The sequence below is a fragment of the Pseudophryne corroboree genome, chromosome 12 (genome assembly GCF_028390025.1).
Source record: "Pseudophryne corroboree isolate aPseCor3 chromosome 12, aPseCor3.hap2, whole genome shotgun sequence".
Taxonomy (NCBI): domain Eukaryota; kingdom Metazoa; phylum Chordata; class Amphibia; order Anura; family Myobatrachidae; genus Pseudophryne; species Pseudophryne corroboree.
The window spans coordinates 131,658,965-131,677,215 of NC_086455.1; the positions used below are offsets into that span (position 1 = coordinate 131,658,965).

At 46.0% G+C, this 18,251-nt stretch overlaps 1 protein-coding gene across 1 annotated transcript in view; it reads right to left on the bottom strand.

Moving 5' to 3' along the window:
• Positions 1-341: 341 nt before the first annotated feature.
• SCG5 (secretogranin V) overlaps positions 342-18,251 on the bottom strand; it is a 69,888-nt gene continuing 51,978 nt past the window's right edge. The window contains exons 5-6 of the mRNA XM_063948036.1: positions 3,663-3,716; positions 342-814 (exon numbers count right to left, since the gene is read on the bottom strand). Coding sequence (XP_063804106.1) covers positions 728-814; positions 3,663-3,716 — 141 coding nt within the window. The 3' untranslated portion in view covers positions 342-727. The remainder of the gene's footprint in view (positions 815-3,662; positions 3,717-18,251) is intronic.

Consider the following 18,251-nt stretch of genomic DNA (forward strand, 5'->3'; position numbering starts at 1 on the left):
AGATTGAATAATTAAAGCTTACGATGATAAATTAAATTTACAAGAGCGTCAACGTTTTAATTTGCATTTTGTTTCACATCCATCTCTTGCTGCAGCACTTCAGCATCACCGGAACAATATAAATGGTAAAGAAGGAAAACTCGGCAGGGATTCTAGTAGTCATTTAAGATATTGCTTATTTTAGAAGAAACTAATTGTTAACTGAGAACAATGGGTAATGTAAATACAACATGGACTTTAATAGTCAATGACATATAGGCAAGTGGCAGCCATTTTATATAAAGGAGACTCGCATTTTAGGTTTAGTGGTCCTATAGTAAAATCACAAACAGAACAGTACGGACGGGGGGTGAAGTCTTTATTGCAATTATTATTTGTTTACAGTACTAATTTCCGCAGCAGTCTAGACACAGGTTCGCTTGGGGAGATGAAATCTTATTTTCAACTACCTCGTAAGACTGACAGTGTTTGGCAGCAACCAATAGGTTAAACTGCCTCTCAAAGCAGCACAAAAAAAGCACAAGAAAAAGATACTGTTCCCCTAATTTAACAGAAAGCAGAAGTCTATATTTTTTATTATCTATGACAACATAATGTTATAAATCCAGCTGTTTCCCATTCACAGGTCTATAAATAATAAACACACTGCCAGTCAGTGGGGCTCTGGAGCTGCAGATAGGACGCCGAGCTGGATCACAGCAAAGGCGGCTCACTCATTTGGTTCTGCTTATTCCTCTTCGCCAGAGAAATGCGGAACAGACTTCTTGGCTACAACACTGTCCAGTCTCTGTCCCTGTAGGTATGGATTCACCGTCTGCAACGGGAAAAGGAAGACATAAACGTGTGTCGTGAATACAGTTATACATCAGTGACACATTATCCTGTTTAGAAGGTTGTAAAATGCAAGAACCACTGGATAACTGGTATGCACTTCCTGTAGGTAATTCAGGGCATCTTCACTGTGAGGGCATAGTGTAAGGGGTGAATGTTAGTATTGTGTGCTAGATACCATTTTAGTTACACTTGTTGGTCTGGATTTCTGTATAAAACATGGAGAGGCTATCCGCCTTCAGACAGCTTGTTTGGTATGTACAGACACACATGACCATAACGGTTCTGTCACAGAGATGCACACTTTTATTTGTTAATGTCAGTAATACCATTTAGCTCACTGCACGTCCCTGCAGTAATGCAGATGTCTACATTAAGCGGATAATCAGTCATCACTGGCCAAGGTCACAGAGAATGCATCATAGAAAGCAGTGGATATCTAGAACTTTCATCCTTATTATTCTAGTTAAAAATTGCTTGGCAGCATCCCACGACTTGAATGTATAGGTTTGAACATGCCTCGCTACCATATTTACTAAGGGCCTGATTCAGGGAAGTATGCAAATTCATTAACTGAGCATTTATCGGCAGACTGCACATGTGCTGCATTCACAAGGTGCCGCTGTGAATTCGAATGCAACGAGGGCTCCATAAATTGATTGACAGAAAGTGACCATTTGGGGGTGTTAACGGGAAGTATTTTTTAAAACGCAGACGTGTCATAGCTGTTTTCGGGGCATATATCTGACATCGGCTGTGTGCCACAAAGTACAAACACCCTTTAGCCCGATGTTACTTATCATTGCGTAGGCTGTATATGTGTATGCAATTGCGAATGAGTTTTGGTAGCTCTGGTGGGTTTCTCTTTTCATTTTTAGGGGCACCTTCACTTGCTGATATCTGCAGTTGCGTTGCAGAGAAAATCGCACTTTTAGCTGCATTTTCGTCTTTTTCTGAATCCGTCCCTAAATGCATTGCTTTATTTTTATTTTACCTAAAGCTCCTTCTGGCCAGAATAGTTCAAAAGGATATTTGGATTGTCCATGGATACAAAAAATTAAATAAAACAGTCTAAAGTATTGGCGTACTGTTATGATCCCGAAAAGATCTAAGGGGTGTATTCATGAAGCAGTGAAAAGTGTGGAGAAGTGAGTCAGTGGGGAAGTTGCCCACATCAACCAATCAGCTGCTATATATAATTTTATAGAATGCACATTATAAATGTTACCTCAACACTGATTGGTTGCCATGGGCAACTTCCCTCTTTTCACTCCTTCATGAATAGACCCCTAAGTGTCTCAAGGTGCTTCTGAAAACATTCAAAAAAATTGTGAAGTATTTTGGAATGCTAGATGGATTAAAAGATTCAAGCTAAATCTGACCATATTTAAGTCGAAGCCTCTATAATATTTTTCAAGTTTTTCATGTGAACGGCGGAGACCTTCAAATTTAGACTTATAACTTGAGCATAGTAATGCTCGCTGTTTAAATAAAACATAAAAATAGTTAAAAGTTATCATAAAATATAAGTTGAGATAAAATAAGCAGGAAAAAGTATAATATATTCATTTGTTTTAAAATTTCAACTGTTAGCTTCCAATAGGAACTTCAAGAGAACAGGTAATGGTACCAATCCTAAAATATACACCATGGTGGTTGAAGAAAATAAGGAACTTTGATATTTTCAAGCTTGTAAGAGTTTATTTTACTGGGTTGGGTTGATGAAATTGCAAACTGATTTTAAAACAGAGTTGGATTATAGGGGTGTGAATCATTAGACCGACCCTAATTAGGTCTACAATCAAAAGTTCTAACCCATATGGTTGGCATGGAAAAGGTCGACAGGGTCATTAGGTTGATATGTAAAAAGGTAGACAATGGAAAAGGAAACCGGTACAACACATTTTTTTTTAAAAAGTCGACACTGAAAATGGTCGACACACCATTTTCTATTTTTTGGTCGTCGTTTTCGCACAGGAAACCCCAATTAGTGTGCCGTGTCCCCTTGCATGGATCGCCATGCTGCAGGCAACATTACTATTCCCAATCGTAACCCACGTGGCTGGTAAAGTATGAAAAAGGTGGGATTTTCCAAAAAAAAAAAACCTTCAAAACTTGTGTCGACCATTTGAACTTGGTGACCTTTTGTACCTGTCGACCATAAGCACTGACGACCTTTAACATGTCCACCTAATCCATGTCGAGCATTAGTGGTCAACCTATTGACTGTCGACCATTTCAAGGTCAACCAAGTCCAGATAACGATTATGAGTAGAGCAACTGGGGCCCCCAAAGCAGAGGGGTTTCTACATGGATCAATAGGATATCTACATCTACTCAAGTGTTTAAATGAAGTGATCTTGGTGAGCTCTGTGGAGGAAAGTCTGATGGCTGGAAGAGTGGGGCAAGTGGAGTACATTAAGCTTCCTATAATGTCACTATGACAGCTACGATTTCTGCATTAATCGCAACACAATATAGGTGGAGACAAATATATGATATACAGTACAGTATATAGTGGCACAAGAGAGACAGAGGCAGCAGTTGCTCTTTAATCTATAGCGATAGCAATATACTGTAATAGCTACTGTGGTTTGGTTAAAAAAGTTCTATGTAATTGCCTGAAACATTTGCATAAAAAAAGAAGTTGTGTACAGATCAATCCAAACCACATCAATTTACTGGCGGGCCATGCTCATTTCACATGTCAGACCTTTGATGGTATCAAGAACATCTAGACTCTTGGGTGCTGTCTGTGAAGTCATCTATGCATATATGACCCAACAATGGTATACATGCCCAATTACAATAACAAGTCCAAATAATATTACCCTCTTCTTCCTCTGGGATGCTGCTTTCATTTTCTCATAGAGTAACTTTTTATTCTACAGGAGAGATAAAGACGATAATTACTGAGTTGAACATCAATATTAAAAGGTTAAATGACAAGACTACTTTTTTGTAACTTTAAATATCTACTATCAACGCTTTGACAAATATTTATTTTACCACCCAGCTATCCCTACCCTGCCAACTTCCTTTAAATTTCAAGTTGAAGGAGGTACCTTGTATCATTCTGTTGGACAACCCCGTCTCTCATATATGGATCTTTTAAAGGACCTGCCCCCTCACCACGTTCTTTAATTAATGCCCATGCAATGTACGTTGGGCGATATTAAATAAACCACCAGTAACATTCATTTAACATTGCTGATTTTCATTTGCCCAACAACAGCGAATTAAAATTGCCAGTGAGAATAATATGAGAAATGGGTGAAGTTGGTGGTGACAGTCTATTCTAGGCCAACAGAGTTTATATAGGAGGAGATGGCTGTCTTTGTACATTCCTACTGGAGATTGGAGGAACCATTAAAGCGGAGTCACCTGCCAGACGATCTTACAGTAAAAATCTATCATGTTTAACACCAGTGTCGTCACAACAGGGAGGCGTGCGGCGGGCCGCACCCAGATGTCGCATGCCGAGGGCTGTCACAAAAGTGCCGACTACTCTTCAGTGACAGAAGCTGAGTACTGCACTGTGACATTACGTGCAGCACACAGCTCCTGTCACTGCCTGCTGCTACCCTGGCTCCCTGTCCTGCTGGTAGTGCCACCAGGCCCTACAGGTGCTCTGCTTTGGCTGTAGGGAAGTCCTGGACAGCGTGGAGAAACTGTGGGCGGTCCCTTCTGCTGTCTCTCTACCTCAGGCTGAATCCTGTGCAACAGCTCCTATAATTTGTCTTCTTTTGGCAGATTCCTGCTGCATGACCTAAATGTGCTGAAGCACCGCTGCTGCCTCTTCACCACTTGACCTTTCCTTGTCACCATTTGAGCTGGAATAGATCCACATCCTGTGCTGGGAAATAATTTTATCCCCATTTTTAATCAATTCTCATTAAGAAGGTGATTCGAAATATACTGTAAATATTCCATCTAGAGATATATCACCATATTTTGGTTTTAATTTAACCTTGCAGACTACTGAGGGAATCTTATTATTGAATCAGAGTAAATATGCCTTCAGTCTTCAATCATTTTGATCACATCTTTCTATACTGCTGATACTTACCGGTATCCAACTATTGTAACTCCGTATTGGATATGATAGTACATACTCAGTTTCGCCAGTATACACTACCCTTGAAGAAGTCAGTTGGGACAAAACGTGTAGGGTTTTGATATGCAATATCCATGAAAACAGTTGAATGCTATCCACCTAGTGGGCTCATACCCGTAAGGGTAAAGGTGTGATCTTAACATCCATTTCTCTGTACTGTGGAATTATTCTGTTTATTGTATTGTAAGACTATATTGTTTGTTAATACTTTTATGAAAAATAAAATAAAATAAATTATATGTATCCCTTCATTGGATTATCTGTTGTTGGGTGAACATACTGCATTAGATTTAGAGGGTAATCCCTGGTAACCACTAAGTCTCTGAAGGTTCCACTACTCTAATTATTCAGACTTATGTGTTCATTTAGAACTTGACTTGAGTATTAGCGCCCTCAGACACCATTTCCTTTTTTATCTATTATACTGGTCTTTGCTAACAAGGGACCATCTAAGAGTTTGTCCTAAGGCGCAAGATAAAGACATTTTCTGTAATATATATATATATATATATATATATATATATTCTTCCTCCTCGAGAGGACCTACTACAGCAGGGGCCGTGTGTGTATCAAGACTTACTGCGGCTACGTTTGACAGCATGGCTGTTGAGCGCCGGATCCTAGCCCGAAAGGGTATTCCCAAGGAAGTCATCCCCACTCTTATTCAGGCCAGGAACGGAGTAACGTCTAAACATTACCACCGTATTTGGAGAAAATATGTGTCTTGGTGTGAATCTAAGAAGGCTCCTACGGAAGAGTTTGACTTGGGACGTTTTCTCCATTTTCTGCAGGCTGGTGTGGATGCGGGCCTTAGATTGGGGTCAATCAAGGTCCAGATTTCGGCCTTATCAGTTTTCTTTCAAAAACAATTGGCCTCCTTTCCAGAAGTTCAGACGTTCGTGAAAGGGGTTCTGCACATCCAGCCTCCATTTGGGCCTCCAGTGGCACCATGGGACCTTAATGTGGTGTTGCAGTTCCTTCAATTGGGTTGGTTTGAGCCTCTACAAGAAATAGAGTTGAAGTTTCTCACTTGGAAAGTGGTGATGGTTTTAGCGTTGGCATCCGCAAGGCGGGTGTCTGAATTGGGGGCCTTGTCCCACAAGAGCCCTTACCTGATCTTCCATGAAGATAGGGCAGAGTTGAGAACTCGTCAACATTTTCTTCCAAAGGTGGTTTCATCTTTCCACATAAACCAACCTATTGTGGTGCCAGTTGCTACCGACACGTTCGCTGAGTCAAAGTCTCTAGATGTGGTTAGAGCTTTGAAGATTTATGTCGCTAGAACAGCTCGAATACGGAAAACAGAGGTTTTGTTTGTCCTGTATGCTCCAAACGAGATTGGCTGTCCTGCTTCCAAGCAGACTATTGCGCGCTGGATCAGAGGTACGATTCAGCAAGCTCATTCTACGGCTGGATTGCCGTTACCGATGTCGGCGAAGGCCCATTCTACTAGGAAGGTGGGCTCCACTACAACTTTGCCGAGCAGCTACTTGGTCGGGGTCAAACACATTTGTAAAATTCTACAAGTTTGACACCTTGGCCGATGAGGACCTCAAGTTTGGTCAATCGGTGCTCCAGGGTCATCCGCACTCTCCCGCCCGTACTGGAGCTTTGGTATAGTCCCCATGGTCTTGATGTCGTCCCCAGCATCCTCTAGGACGTATGAAAAATAGGATTTTGATAACCTACCGGTAAATCCTTTTCTCTGACGTCCTAGTGGATGCTGGAAACTCCGTAAGGACCATGGGGAATAGCGGCTCCGCAGGAGACTGGGCACAAAAAGAAAGCTTTAGGACTACCTAGTGTGCACTGGCTCCTCCCCCTATGACCCTCCTCCAAGCCTCAGTTAGATTTTTGTGCCCGACCGAGCAGGGTGCAATCTAGGGGGCTCTCCTGAGCTTCTTAGATAAAAGTTAGTTTTAGGTTTTTTATTTTCAGTGAGACCTGCTGGCAACAGGCTCACTGCATCGAGGGACTAAGGGGAGAAGAAGCGAACCTGCCTGCTTGCAGCCAGCTTGGGCTTCTTAGGCTACTGGACACCATTAGCTCCAGAGGGATAGAACACAGGCCCAGCCTCGGAGTCCGGTCCCAGAGCCGCGCCGCCGGCCCCCTTACAGAGCCAGAAGCAAGAAGAGGTCCTGAAAATCGGCGGCAGAAGACATCAGTCTTCATCAAGGTAGCGCACAGCACTGCAGCTGTGCGCCATTGCTCCTCATGCACACCTCACACTGCGGTCACTGATGGGTGCAGGGCGCTGGGGGGGGGGGCGCCCTGAGCAGCAATATTAACACCTTGGCTGGCAAAAATACATCACATATAACCCCCAGGGCTATATGGATGTACATTAACCCCTGCCAGAATCCATAAAAATGCGGGAGAAAAGTCAGGGAAAAAGGGGCGGAGCTATCTCCTTCAGCACACTGGCGCCATTTTTCCCTCACAGCTCCGTTGGAGGGAAGCTCCCTGGCTCTCCCCTGCAGTTAATACACTACAGAAAGGGTTAAAAAGAGAGGGGGGGCACAATTTAGGCGCAGTATACAATATATATGCAGCTATAAGGGAAAACACTTTTTTATAGGTGCTATCCCTGTGATATATAGCGCCCTGGTGTGTGCTGGCATACTCTTCCTCTGTCTCCCCAAAGGGCTTTGTGGGGTCCTGTCCTCTGTCAGAGCATTCCCTGTGTGTGTGCGCTGTGTGTCGGTACGGCTGTGTCGACAGGTATGTGGAGGATAATGAGGTGGAGGCGGAGCGAATGCCTGTAAATATGTTGTCACCCCCTGCGGGCTCGACACCGGTGTGGTTGAACTTATGGAAGGATTACATGAAAGTGTCAACTCCTTACATAAAAGGTCGACGACACGGAACAGCCGGCTACTCAGCTTGTGCCTGTTCCAGCGTCTCAAATGTCATGGGGGGCTCTAAAATCGCCCGCTACCTCAGATAACAGACACAGATGTCGACACGGATACTGACTCCAGTGTCGACATCGATGAGACTGGTGTACCCTCCAAATAGGTCCACCCGTTACAGGATTGAGGCAATGAAAAATGTATTACACATTTATGATTATACCCCAGGTACCACATAAAAGGGTATTGTGTTTGGTGAGAGAAAACTATTAGTAGTTTTTCCCGCATCTGAGAAATTAAATGAGGTGTGTGAGGAAGAGTGGTCTTCCCCCGGTAAGAAATTGATAATTTCTACAACGGTTATTGGCAGCGTACCCTTTCCCGCCAGAGGATAGGTCACGCGGGGAAACACCCCATAGGGTAGATACAGCGCTTACACGCTTATCAGAAAAGGTGGCACTACCGTCTCCGGATACGGCCGCCCTGAAGGAACCTGCTGATAGAAAGCAGGAGGTTACCCTATAAGATATAGTCACACACTAGGGCATGATATTGCGACCAGCCGTTGCTTCGGCATGGATGTGCAGTGCTCCCGCTGCGTGGTCAGATTCCCTGTCGGAAAATAACTATGGATAGGGACAATATTTTGCTGAAAATAGAGCATATAAAAGACGTGGTCTTATACATGCGTGATGCACAGAGGGATATTTGCCGGCTGGCATCAAAAATAAGCGCTAGGTCCATTGCCGCCAGACGGGGGTTATGGACTTGGCAATGGTCAGGCGATGCCGACTCGAATCGGCACATGGAAGTTGCCCTATAAGGGGGTAAAACTGTTTGGGGATGGTTTTTCAGACCTCCTTTCCACAGATACTGCTGGGAAATCGATTTTTTTTGCCACAGGCTACCCCACAACAAAAGAAAGCACCGTATCATCAAGTACAGTCCTTTCGGCCCCAGAAAAGCAAGAGGGCTAGAGGCTCATCCTTTCTGCCGAGAGGCAAAGGTAGAGGAAAAAGCTGCAACACACAGCTAGTTCCCAAGAGCAGAAGTCCTCCCTGCGTCCGGTAGGTCCACAGCATGGTGCTGGGGCTGCTCAGGCGGACCCAGGTACGGTGGGGGCCCGTCTCAGGAATTTCAGCACACAGTGGGCTCTCTCACATGGATCCCTGGGTCCTTCAATTAGTATCTCAGGGGTACAGGCTGGAGTTCGAGACGTTCTTCCCCCCGCCGTTTCCTAAAATCTGCCTTACCGGCACCTCCCTCTGTCAGGGAGACTGTGTTGGTGGATATTCAACACTATAATCACAACAAGTGATCGTCAAGGTGCCCCTCCTTCAGCAAGGAAGGGGTTACTATTCCACAGTGGTTGTGGTACCGAAACGGTTCGGTGAGACCCATCTTGAAATTAAAATGCTTGAACTTTTATATCAGAAGATTCAAGTTCAAGATGGAATCGCTCAGGGCGGTTATTACGAGCCTGGACGAGGGGGATTACAGGGTCTCCCTGGACATCAAGGATGCGCACCTGCATGTCCCCATTTACCCCCCTCACCAGGAGTAACTCAGATATGTGGTACAGGACTGTCACTATCAGTTCCAGACGCGGCCGTTGGAGTTGTCCACGGCACCGAAGGTCTTTACCTAGGTAATGGCCGAAGTGATGATACTCCTTTGCAAGAAGGAAGTTTTTATTATCCCGTACTTGGACGATCTCCTGATAAAGGCGAGGTCCAAAGAACAGTTGGTAGTGGGGGTAGCACTCTCTCGGGAAGTGCTACAACAGCACGACTGGATTCTCAATATTCCAAAGTCACAGCTGGTCCCGACGACACGTCTTCTGTTCCTGGGAATGTTTCTGAACGCAGACCAGAAAAGAGTGTTTCTTCCAGTGGAAAAAGCCGAGGAGTTGTCATCTCTAGTCAGAGACATCCTAAAACCAGGACAGGTGTCGGTACATCAATGCACACGAGTCCTGGGAAAAATGGTAGCTTCGTACGAAGCATAATTCCATTCGGAAGACTCCACGCAAGGACGTTCCAGTGGGACCTGTGGGACTAATGGTCCGGGTCCCATCTACAGATACAACAGCGGATAACCCTGTCAGCAAGAAACAGGGTGTCGCTGCTGTGGTGGCTGCAGAGGGCTCATCTACTAGAGGGCCGCAGATTCGGAATACAGGACTGGGTCCTGGTGACCACGGATGCCAGCCTTCGGGGCTGGGGTGCAGTCACACAGGGAAGAAATTTCCAAGGAGATTTCGCTTCACATAAATATTCTGCAGCTAAGGGCCATTTACAATGCCCTAAGCCAAGCAAGGCCCCTGCTTCAGAACCAGCCGGTACTGATCCAATCAGACGACATCACGGCGGTCGCCCATGTACACAGACAGGGCGGCACAAGAAGCAGGATGGCGATGGCAGAAGCCACAAGGATTCTCCGATGGGCGACCTACACCCAGGAGAATGGGGACTTCATCCAGAAGTTTTCCAAATGCGGGTAAACCGTTGGGAATGACCACGGGTGGACATGATGGCGTCCCGCCTCAACAAGAAGTTGAAAAGATATTGCACCAGGTCAAGGGACCCTCAGGCGATCGCTGGGGACGCTCTAGTGACACCGTGGGTGTACCAGTCGGTTTATGTGTTTCCTCCTCTACCTCTCATACCCAAGGTACTGAGAATAATAAGAAGGCGAGGAGTGAAAACCATACTCGGGGTTCCGGATTGGCCATGGAGAGCTTGGTACCCGGAACTTCAAGAGATGCTGGCAGAGGACCCTTGGCCTCTGCCGCTCAGACAAGACCTGCGGCAGCAGGGACCCTGTCTGTTCCAAGACTTACCGCGGCTGCATTTGACGGCATGGCGGTAGAACACCGGATCCTAAAGGAAAAGGGTATTCCGAAGGAAGTCATCCCTACCCTGATCATAGCCAGGAAGGATGTCACCGCAAGACATTATCGCCGCGTTTGGCGAAAATTTGTTGCTTGGTGGGAGGCCATGAAGGCCCCGACGGAGGAATTTCAACTATGTCGATTCCTGCAAGCAGGGGTGACGTTTGGGCCTCAAATTGGGGTCCATCAAGGTCCAGATTTCGGCTCTGTCGATTTTCTTCCAGAAAGAACTGGCTTCACTGCCTGAAGTTCAGACTTTGGTTAAAGGAGTACTACATATTCAGCCTCCTTTTGTGCCTCCTGTGGCACTTTTTGGATCTCAACGTGGTGTTGGATTTCCTAAAGTCGCATTGGTTGAGCCACTTAAAACCATGGAGCTAAAGTATCTCGCGTGGAAAGTGGTCATGCTGTTGGCCTTGGCCTTGGCCTTGGCCAGGCGTGTGTCAGAATTGGCGGCTTTGTCATGTAAAAGCCCTTATCTGATTTTCTATATGGATAGGGCAGAGTTGAGGACTCGTCCTTAGTTTCTCCCGAAGGTGGTCTCAGGTTTTCACTTGAACCAACCTATTGTGGTGCCTGCGGCTACTAGGGACTTGGAGGATTCCAAGTTGCTGGACGTAGTCAGGGCCCTGAAAATTTTATTTTTCCAGGACGGCTGGAGTCAGGAAAACTGACTCGCTGTTTATCCTGATGGCACCCAACAAGCTGGGTGCTCCTGCTTCTAAGCAGTCTATTGCGCGCTGGATTTGTAGCACTATTCAGCTGGCGCATTCTGCGGTAGGATTACCGCAGCCTAAATCAATAAAAGCCCATTCCACAAGGACGGTGGGCTCATCTTGGGCGGCTGCCCGAGGGGTCTCGGCTTTACAACTTTGCCGAGCAGCTACTTGGTCAGGGGCAAACACGTTTGCAAAATTCTATGAATTTGATACCCTGGCTGAGGAGGACCTGGAGTTCTCTCATTCGGTGCTGCAGAGTCATCCGCACTCTCCCGCCCGTTTGGGAGCTTTGGTATAATCCCCATGGTCCTTACGGAGTTCCCAGCATCCACTAGGACGTCAGAGAAAATAAGAATTTACTTACCGATAATTCTATTTCTCGTAGTCCGTAGTGGATGCTGGGCGCCCATCCCAAGTGCGGATTGTCTGCAATACTTGTACATAGTTATTGTTAACTAATCGGGTTCTTGTTGTGAGCCATCTATTCAGAGGCTCCTCTGTTATCATGCTGTTAACTGGGTTTCATATCACAAGTTGTACGGTGTGATTGGTGTGGCTGGTATGAGTCTTACCCGGGATTCAAAATCCTTCCTTATTGTGTACGCTCGTCCGGGCACAGTATCCTAACTGAGGCTTGGAGGAGGGTCATAGGGGGAGGAGCCAGTGCACACCAGGTAGTCCTAAAGCTTTCTTTTTGTGCCCAGTCTCCTGCGGAGCCGCTATTCCCCATGGTCCTTACGGAGTTCCCAGCATCCACTACGGACTACGAGAAATAGAATTATCGGTAAGTAAATTCTTATTTTTTCCTAGTCCGTAGAGGATGCTGGGCGCCCGTCCCAGTGCGTACTGTACCTGCAGTTTAGTTATTACAGTTACACAAGTTGTGTTATCTTGGTTTCAGCATGTTGGTGCAATTAGTTCATGCCTGTTGGCGTGTGTTATGTTGAATGCCATGTGTGCGGCATGGTTGAGGGTGAGTTGGTAGATATCTCACCACTAGTTAAGTAATTCCTTTCCTCGAAATGTCAGTCTCCCTGGGCACAGTTCATACAACTGAGGTCTGTAAGAGGGTTATAGAGGGAGGAGCCAGTTCACACCCAATGAAAAGTCTTTGGAGTGCCCATGTCTCCTGCTGATCCCGTCTATACCCCATAGTCTTGATGTCGTCCCCAGCATCCTCTACCGACTAGGAGAAAAGGATTTACCGGTAGGTTATCAAAATCCTATTTTACCTGCCCAGCTGTGACGGCATTCCCTGCAGCAAGTGCGCGGGTGGTTGGCAGGTCGCCCGTACACACAGTCACATGCTCCAATATATCTGCAGATTTCTCAGGCATAAGCTGTGCTGCAGGATCGACATGATATGTCTATGAATGACGATGATTACAGACATGTAGGGTGCACACACCCACCACCCTGATTGCGATGTCTTGATCGAGCGGCTGATATATGTATCGCTCAGTGTATACACATCATAAAACTGTAGTTTTACCAATATACTGTTAGCCTTTTGTTTTTGAAAATGTATTTATTAATATTCAAACTAAAATTGCAAAGAAAATCACAAAATAAGACCTTAACTTGCACAGTCTACAGAAATAAAGAGAACATATTACAAGGGACAAAGGAAAATAAACAGGGAAAAGACAATTAGCCTTTGAAGAATAAAGAAAACGGGGAACAAGGTCCAAAGTACAGTATGACCGGAAACAGGTTCTTATGAAGGATTATGTGAGAAGAGGAAGACACCAGTGCTCATCCTCATCGTCAAAATGGGGAGACCATACATATCCCAAAGCAGGTCGTATAGACCATGGGGGTAATTCAGAGTTGATTGCAGCAGCAAATTTGCTAGCAGTTGGCCAAAACCATGTGCACTGCAAGAGGGGGGGGGGGGGGGGGGGGGGGCAGATATAACATGTGCAGAGAGAGTTAGATTTGGGTGGATTATATTGTTTCTGTGCAGGGTAAATACTGGCTGCTTTATTTTTACACTGCAATTTAGATTTCAGTTTGAACACAACCCACCAAAATCTAACTCTCTGCACATGTTATATCTGACCCCCCCCCCCCCTCCCCTGCAGTGCACATGGTTTTGCCCAACTGCTAACAAATTTGCTGCTGCGATCAACTCTGAATTAGGCCCAATATCGCATTCACGGGGGCAATACAGAATAAGTTAGGGGAGGGGGGGGGGGCAGGAGAGAGTGAGATCTGTCAATAGCAATTCCACAGGAAGCATATTAAAAATAACAGCATAAGTACAGGGAAGTCTCCAGTGGAAAACATCATGTGAGACACCTCACCTCCAGGGCAGGATAGAATACAATTGGCGATAAAGGTGCCCATTAGTGGATTCAAAAAATTTGAGCTGCCTTCCTTCCGGTATATTGGCAGATGGGATGTCGCTATCGGTATACTGACAGCCGTCACCCCGTCAGCTGGTATATCATCCCCATTCCGTATAAACACTGTTCATGATTATAAATACAGTTTAAAAAATGTATTTGTTACAAAGGTGCGAAAATAAAAACAACAACAACAACAACATCTACTGCAGTTCTCTCATAAGTCAACACGGGGAGACCTTAGCTTGTAGTTTGTGCTAGGCTTAGATCTTTTGCAAAAATTTAAGACATAAATGATGACATAAAACCCCCACTATGTCTCACTTTAAACTTATGTCAGTCTACTGTACATCATTAGGAGGAAAAAGAAAAGTTTAAATATAGATATATACACCTAACAAATGTTACTGTTTCTCATTCCTACATATAATCAACTAAGAAACGATTGTAGGCTACAATCAGATATTAGCTGAAAATATACTGGAGAATTTCCTTATTTTGCACAAATTTTGTCAGCAATAATGTGCAGAATTTGAGAGTATTTTTTTCCTTTTTAGAATGCACAAAAAAAAACCCCAAAAGTAAAAAAAAATACTAAACACAAAAGACCTATTAGCTGCATTTCCCTAAAAAGATATAAAATACAACATTAATTTGTGTACACTAAATACAGAAACACTTTCCCAGTAGAATAAACAAAACAAAAAAGAAGAGAAGAGAAATACCCAGTGCATTCAGCCATGACATAGCTAGCAGATATGGGGAGGCTGAAACATTCTCAGACACTTCTAGTGAACTGTCAGAGCAATTATACAGGTGCTGGTGGCCGCCAGGAAAACTACACAATTTCAGACGGGAAGAAGTATTGCAACCCTCAATAAATTAGATCAATGTAGAGGACAGAACTGGAATCTTAGCTAGTGAACCTTGTTACTCAATCTCCATGACAAAAAAGAACCATACTACTCAGGGGCGGAACTCTGGGAGGCAGTGGAGTCGGCTGCCGCCGGGCTCCTGGCCTCAAGGGGGCACATCTCCTCCACTGTCTCCCACTGCCGCTCACCGCGCTGCTGCTGCTGTCTGTGAGGGGAGGAGAGCGCAGCGTGCGCCTCCCCTGCCCCTCACTCTCCGGCGGCGGCGCGCTTCAATTCAGCGCCGGTCCGTGAGCCAATCAGAGCTCGCGGACCGGTAGCTAAGGCTAAGCTAAGAGGGACACAGCCGCCGGAGAGTGAGGGGCAGGAGAGGCGCACGCTGCGCTCTCCTCCCCTCACAGACAGCTGCAGCAGCTCGGTGAGCAGCACAAGGGATTGGGGGGGGGGGGTATATCTGGCACTGGGGGCATTGCTGGCACTGTGGGGACATGTATACCTGGCACTGGGGGTCATATCTGGCACTGTGGGGACACTGGCATTGGGGGCATAGCTGGCACTGTGGGGACATATATATCTGGCACTGGGGGGCATATCTGGCACTGTGGGGACACTGGCATTGGGGGCATAGCTGGCACTGTGGGGACATATATATCTGGCACTGGGGGGCATATCTGGCACTGTGGGGACACTGGCATTGGGGGCAAAGCTTGCACTGTGGGGACATATATATCTGGCACTGGGGGGCATATCTGGCACTGTGGGGACACTGGCATTGGGGGCATATCTGGCACTGTGGGGACATATATATCTGGCACTGGGGGGCATATCTGGCACTGTGGGGACACTGGCATTGGGGGCATAGCTTGCACTGTGGGGACATATATATCTGGCACTGGGGGGCATATCTGGCACTGGGAACAATGGCATTGGGGGCATAGCTGGCACTGTGGGGACATATATATCTGGCACTGGGGGTATATCTGGCACTGGGGGCATAGCTGGCACTTTGGGGACATATATCTGGCACTAGGGGCATAGCTGGCACTGTGGGGGCATATATATATATATATATCTGGCACTGGAGGCATATCTGGCACAGGGGCATAGCTGGCACTGGGGGGACACGTATATCTGGCACTGGGGGCAGAGCTGGCACTGTGTGGGGACATGTATATCTGGCACTGGGGCATATCTGGCACTGTGGGGGCACTGCATTGGGGGCATAGCTGGCACTTTGGGGACATATATATCTGGCACTAGGGGCATAGCTGGCACTGTGGGGACATATATATCTGGCACTGGGGGCATATCTGGCACTGGGGGGACATGTATATCTGGCACTGGGGGGTCATGTGTATCTGGCACTGTGAAGCATATATGTATCTGGCACTGTGAGGCATATATGTATCTGGCACTGTGGGGCATATATGTATCTGGCACTTTGGAGCATATATGTATCTGGCACTGTGGGGACATATGTTTCTGGCAGTGTGGAGGCACCCATTTTTTGACATTTTTATATGTATGTAGCACTGTACAGGGGCATTATGGGTGGTCTTCAGGTTGCCAACTGTCGGGATCCCGGCGCACAGTATACCGGCGCCGGAATCCCGACAGCCAGCATACCGACAGTTTTTCTCCCTCGTGGGGGTCCACGACCCCCCTCGAGGGAGAATAAATAGCGTGGCGCGCGTAGCGAGCCCGCAAGGGGCTCATTTGCACTCGCCACGCTGTCGGTATGCCGGCGGTCGGGCTTCCGGCGCCGGTATGCAGGTCGCCTGGAGCCCGGCCGCTGGCATACCATACCTCACACGGGCATTATATGTATTTGGCACTGTACAACATGACTAAAAACGGAGTTATGACACAAGGTCATACTCCTACAAACGTCATAACGAAAGGTGTGCGCACAAAATGGAGTGTGGCTTTGTGAAAACTAGATCATGTCCCCATTTTTGCACACGCGCCTTCGGCGCGCGCATGATACTGGCTCTTGCCCTTGACTACAGATCTTTTCTGGCTCTTTGCATCTGACTGGTTGGCCACCCCTGTCCTAGTATATACAGAGAGCTGGCTGTGGCTACAGCTAGGGGGAGCTCCAGAACGCAGCTCCTGACAGGCCCTTCCAGATGAGCTGGCCAAGTGATGCTCTCTGTTCTTCCGTTGGGCTGATAGCAGCAGGTAGGCACTGTCAGCACTTGCCTCAAGCTGCACTGTGGGGGTGTGCGTAGTTGGAAAGGGGAGGGGTGCTGGGGGGGTCTTTAATGAATGTTGGCAGCACTGTGTTTTATGTGTGCATGTTTAAGCGAGGTGTGTGTGTGTGTGTGTGTGTGTGTGTGTGTGTGAGTAAGTGAAGGAAGCATGTGTTTGTTTTTGTGTGTGTGTGTGTTTTAAGTGAAAGAGGCATGTGTACGTGTAAGGGAGACGTGTGTGTGTGTGTGTGTATGTGTGAGAGAGGCATGTGTGTGTAAGTGAAAGAGGCATGTTTGTGAGTTTAAATGAAGGAAATGTGTGTGTGTGAGTTTAAATGAAGGAGGCGTGTGTGTGTGTGAGTTTAAATGAAGGAAGCATGTGTAAGTGAGAGGCGTTTGTGTAAGTGAGAGGCGTGTGTGAGAGGTGTGTGTGTAAGTGAGAGGCGTGTGTGTAAGTGAGGATTGTGTGTGTTTAAGCGAAGGAGGCATGTGTGTGTTTAAACTAAGGAGGCGTGTGTAAGTAAGAGGTGTGAGTGTAAGTGAGAGGTGTGTGTGTTTAAGTGAAAGAGGCTTTTGTGTGTTGTTTATATATATATATATATATATATATATATATATATATACTGTATATCGGCACACCACTGCGCCAAAGCATCTACATTGTGACACACTGTTGGGTGAGGGAGTACTGTAGGTGTGCTATAAAGGTATGCTGGTGTCTATTTTATTGTGATGACTGACTTGGAGTGCCGTCCACTTTGTATGTGTATCTACAGTATATTACTATTTGGAAAGGCACCTGAGCACGCTACTACTGTTCAACATGAGTGCCGGATAGCTACATATGAAGGGTGTGTATGTATACAGTATGTAGGGGGGGCACCAACATTTATCATGCCTCCGGGCGACTGGGGCGAACTTACGCCACTGATACTACTGACACACTTTGGTATATAAAGGGACGGCTTAGTTCTTGTTGAATAGATACAAATATACACTAACATAGCAACATGTTTTATGTAAAAAAAAAATCCAGTAAAGGGTGGGGGGGGGGGGGGGTACAAGTTTTAAAACTGTCTAATAGTATTTTACTGGGTAAATGGATGACAGAAACAAATTAATGGAATGTCAAGGAGAGTATTTGCTTTCATTACATCCCAGAGGACTGATTGATCTGGAGCCAGTCATACTGATCTCAATAGTTTTGTTCTCTCTAATCTGGATCTAGTCTTAGATCTGGGGATACTTTCAATAATTTGGAATCATTATAAATGGCTCAGAACAATTTTCATTTTAAGGATACAGGTTTTTTTTTTTCCCTTGGGGACTCACATCTGTGCAATTCTCGCCGTCTTGTCTGGACTCACAGATTACGGCAGAAAAACGGGTTTTCCACACATAGAATGACTAGAAAATTGATAGTGGTT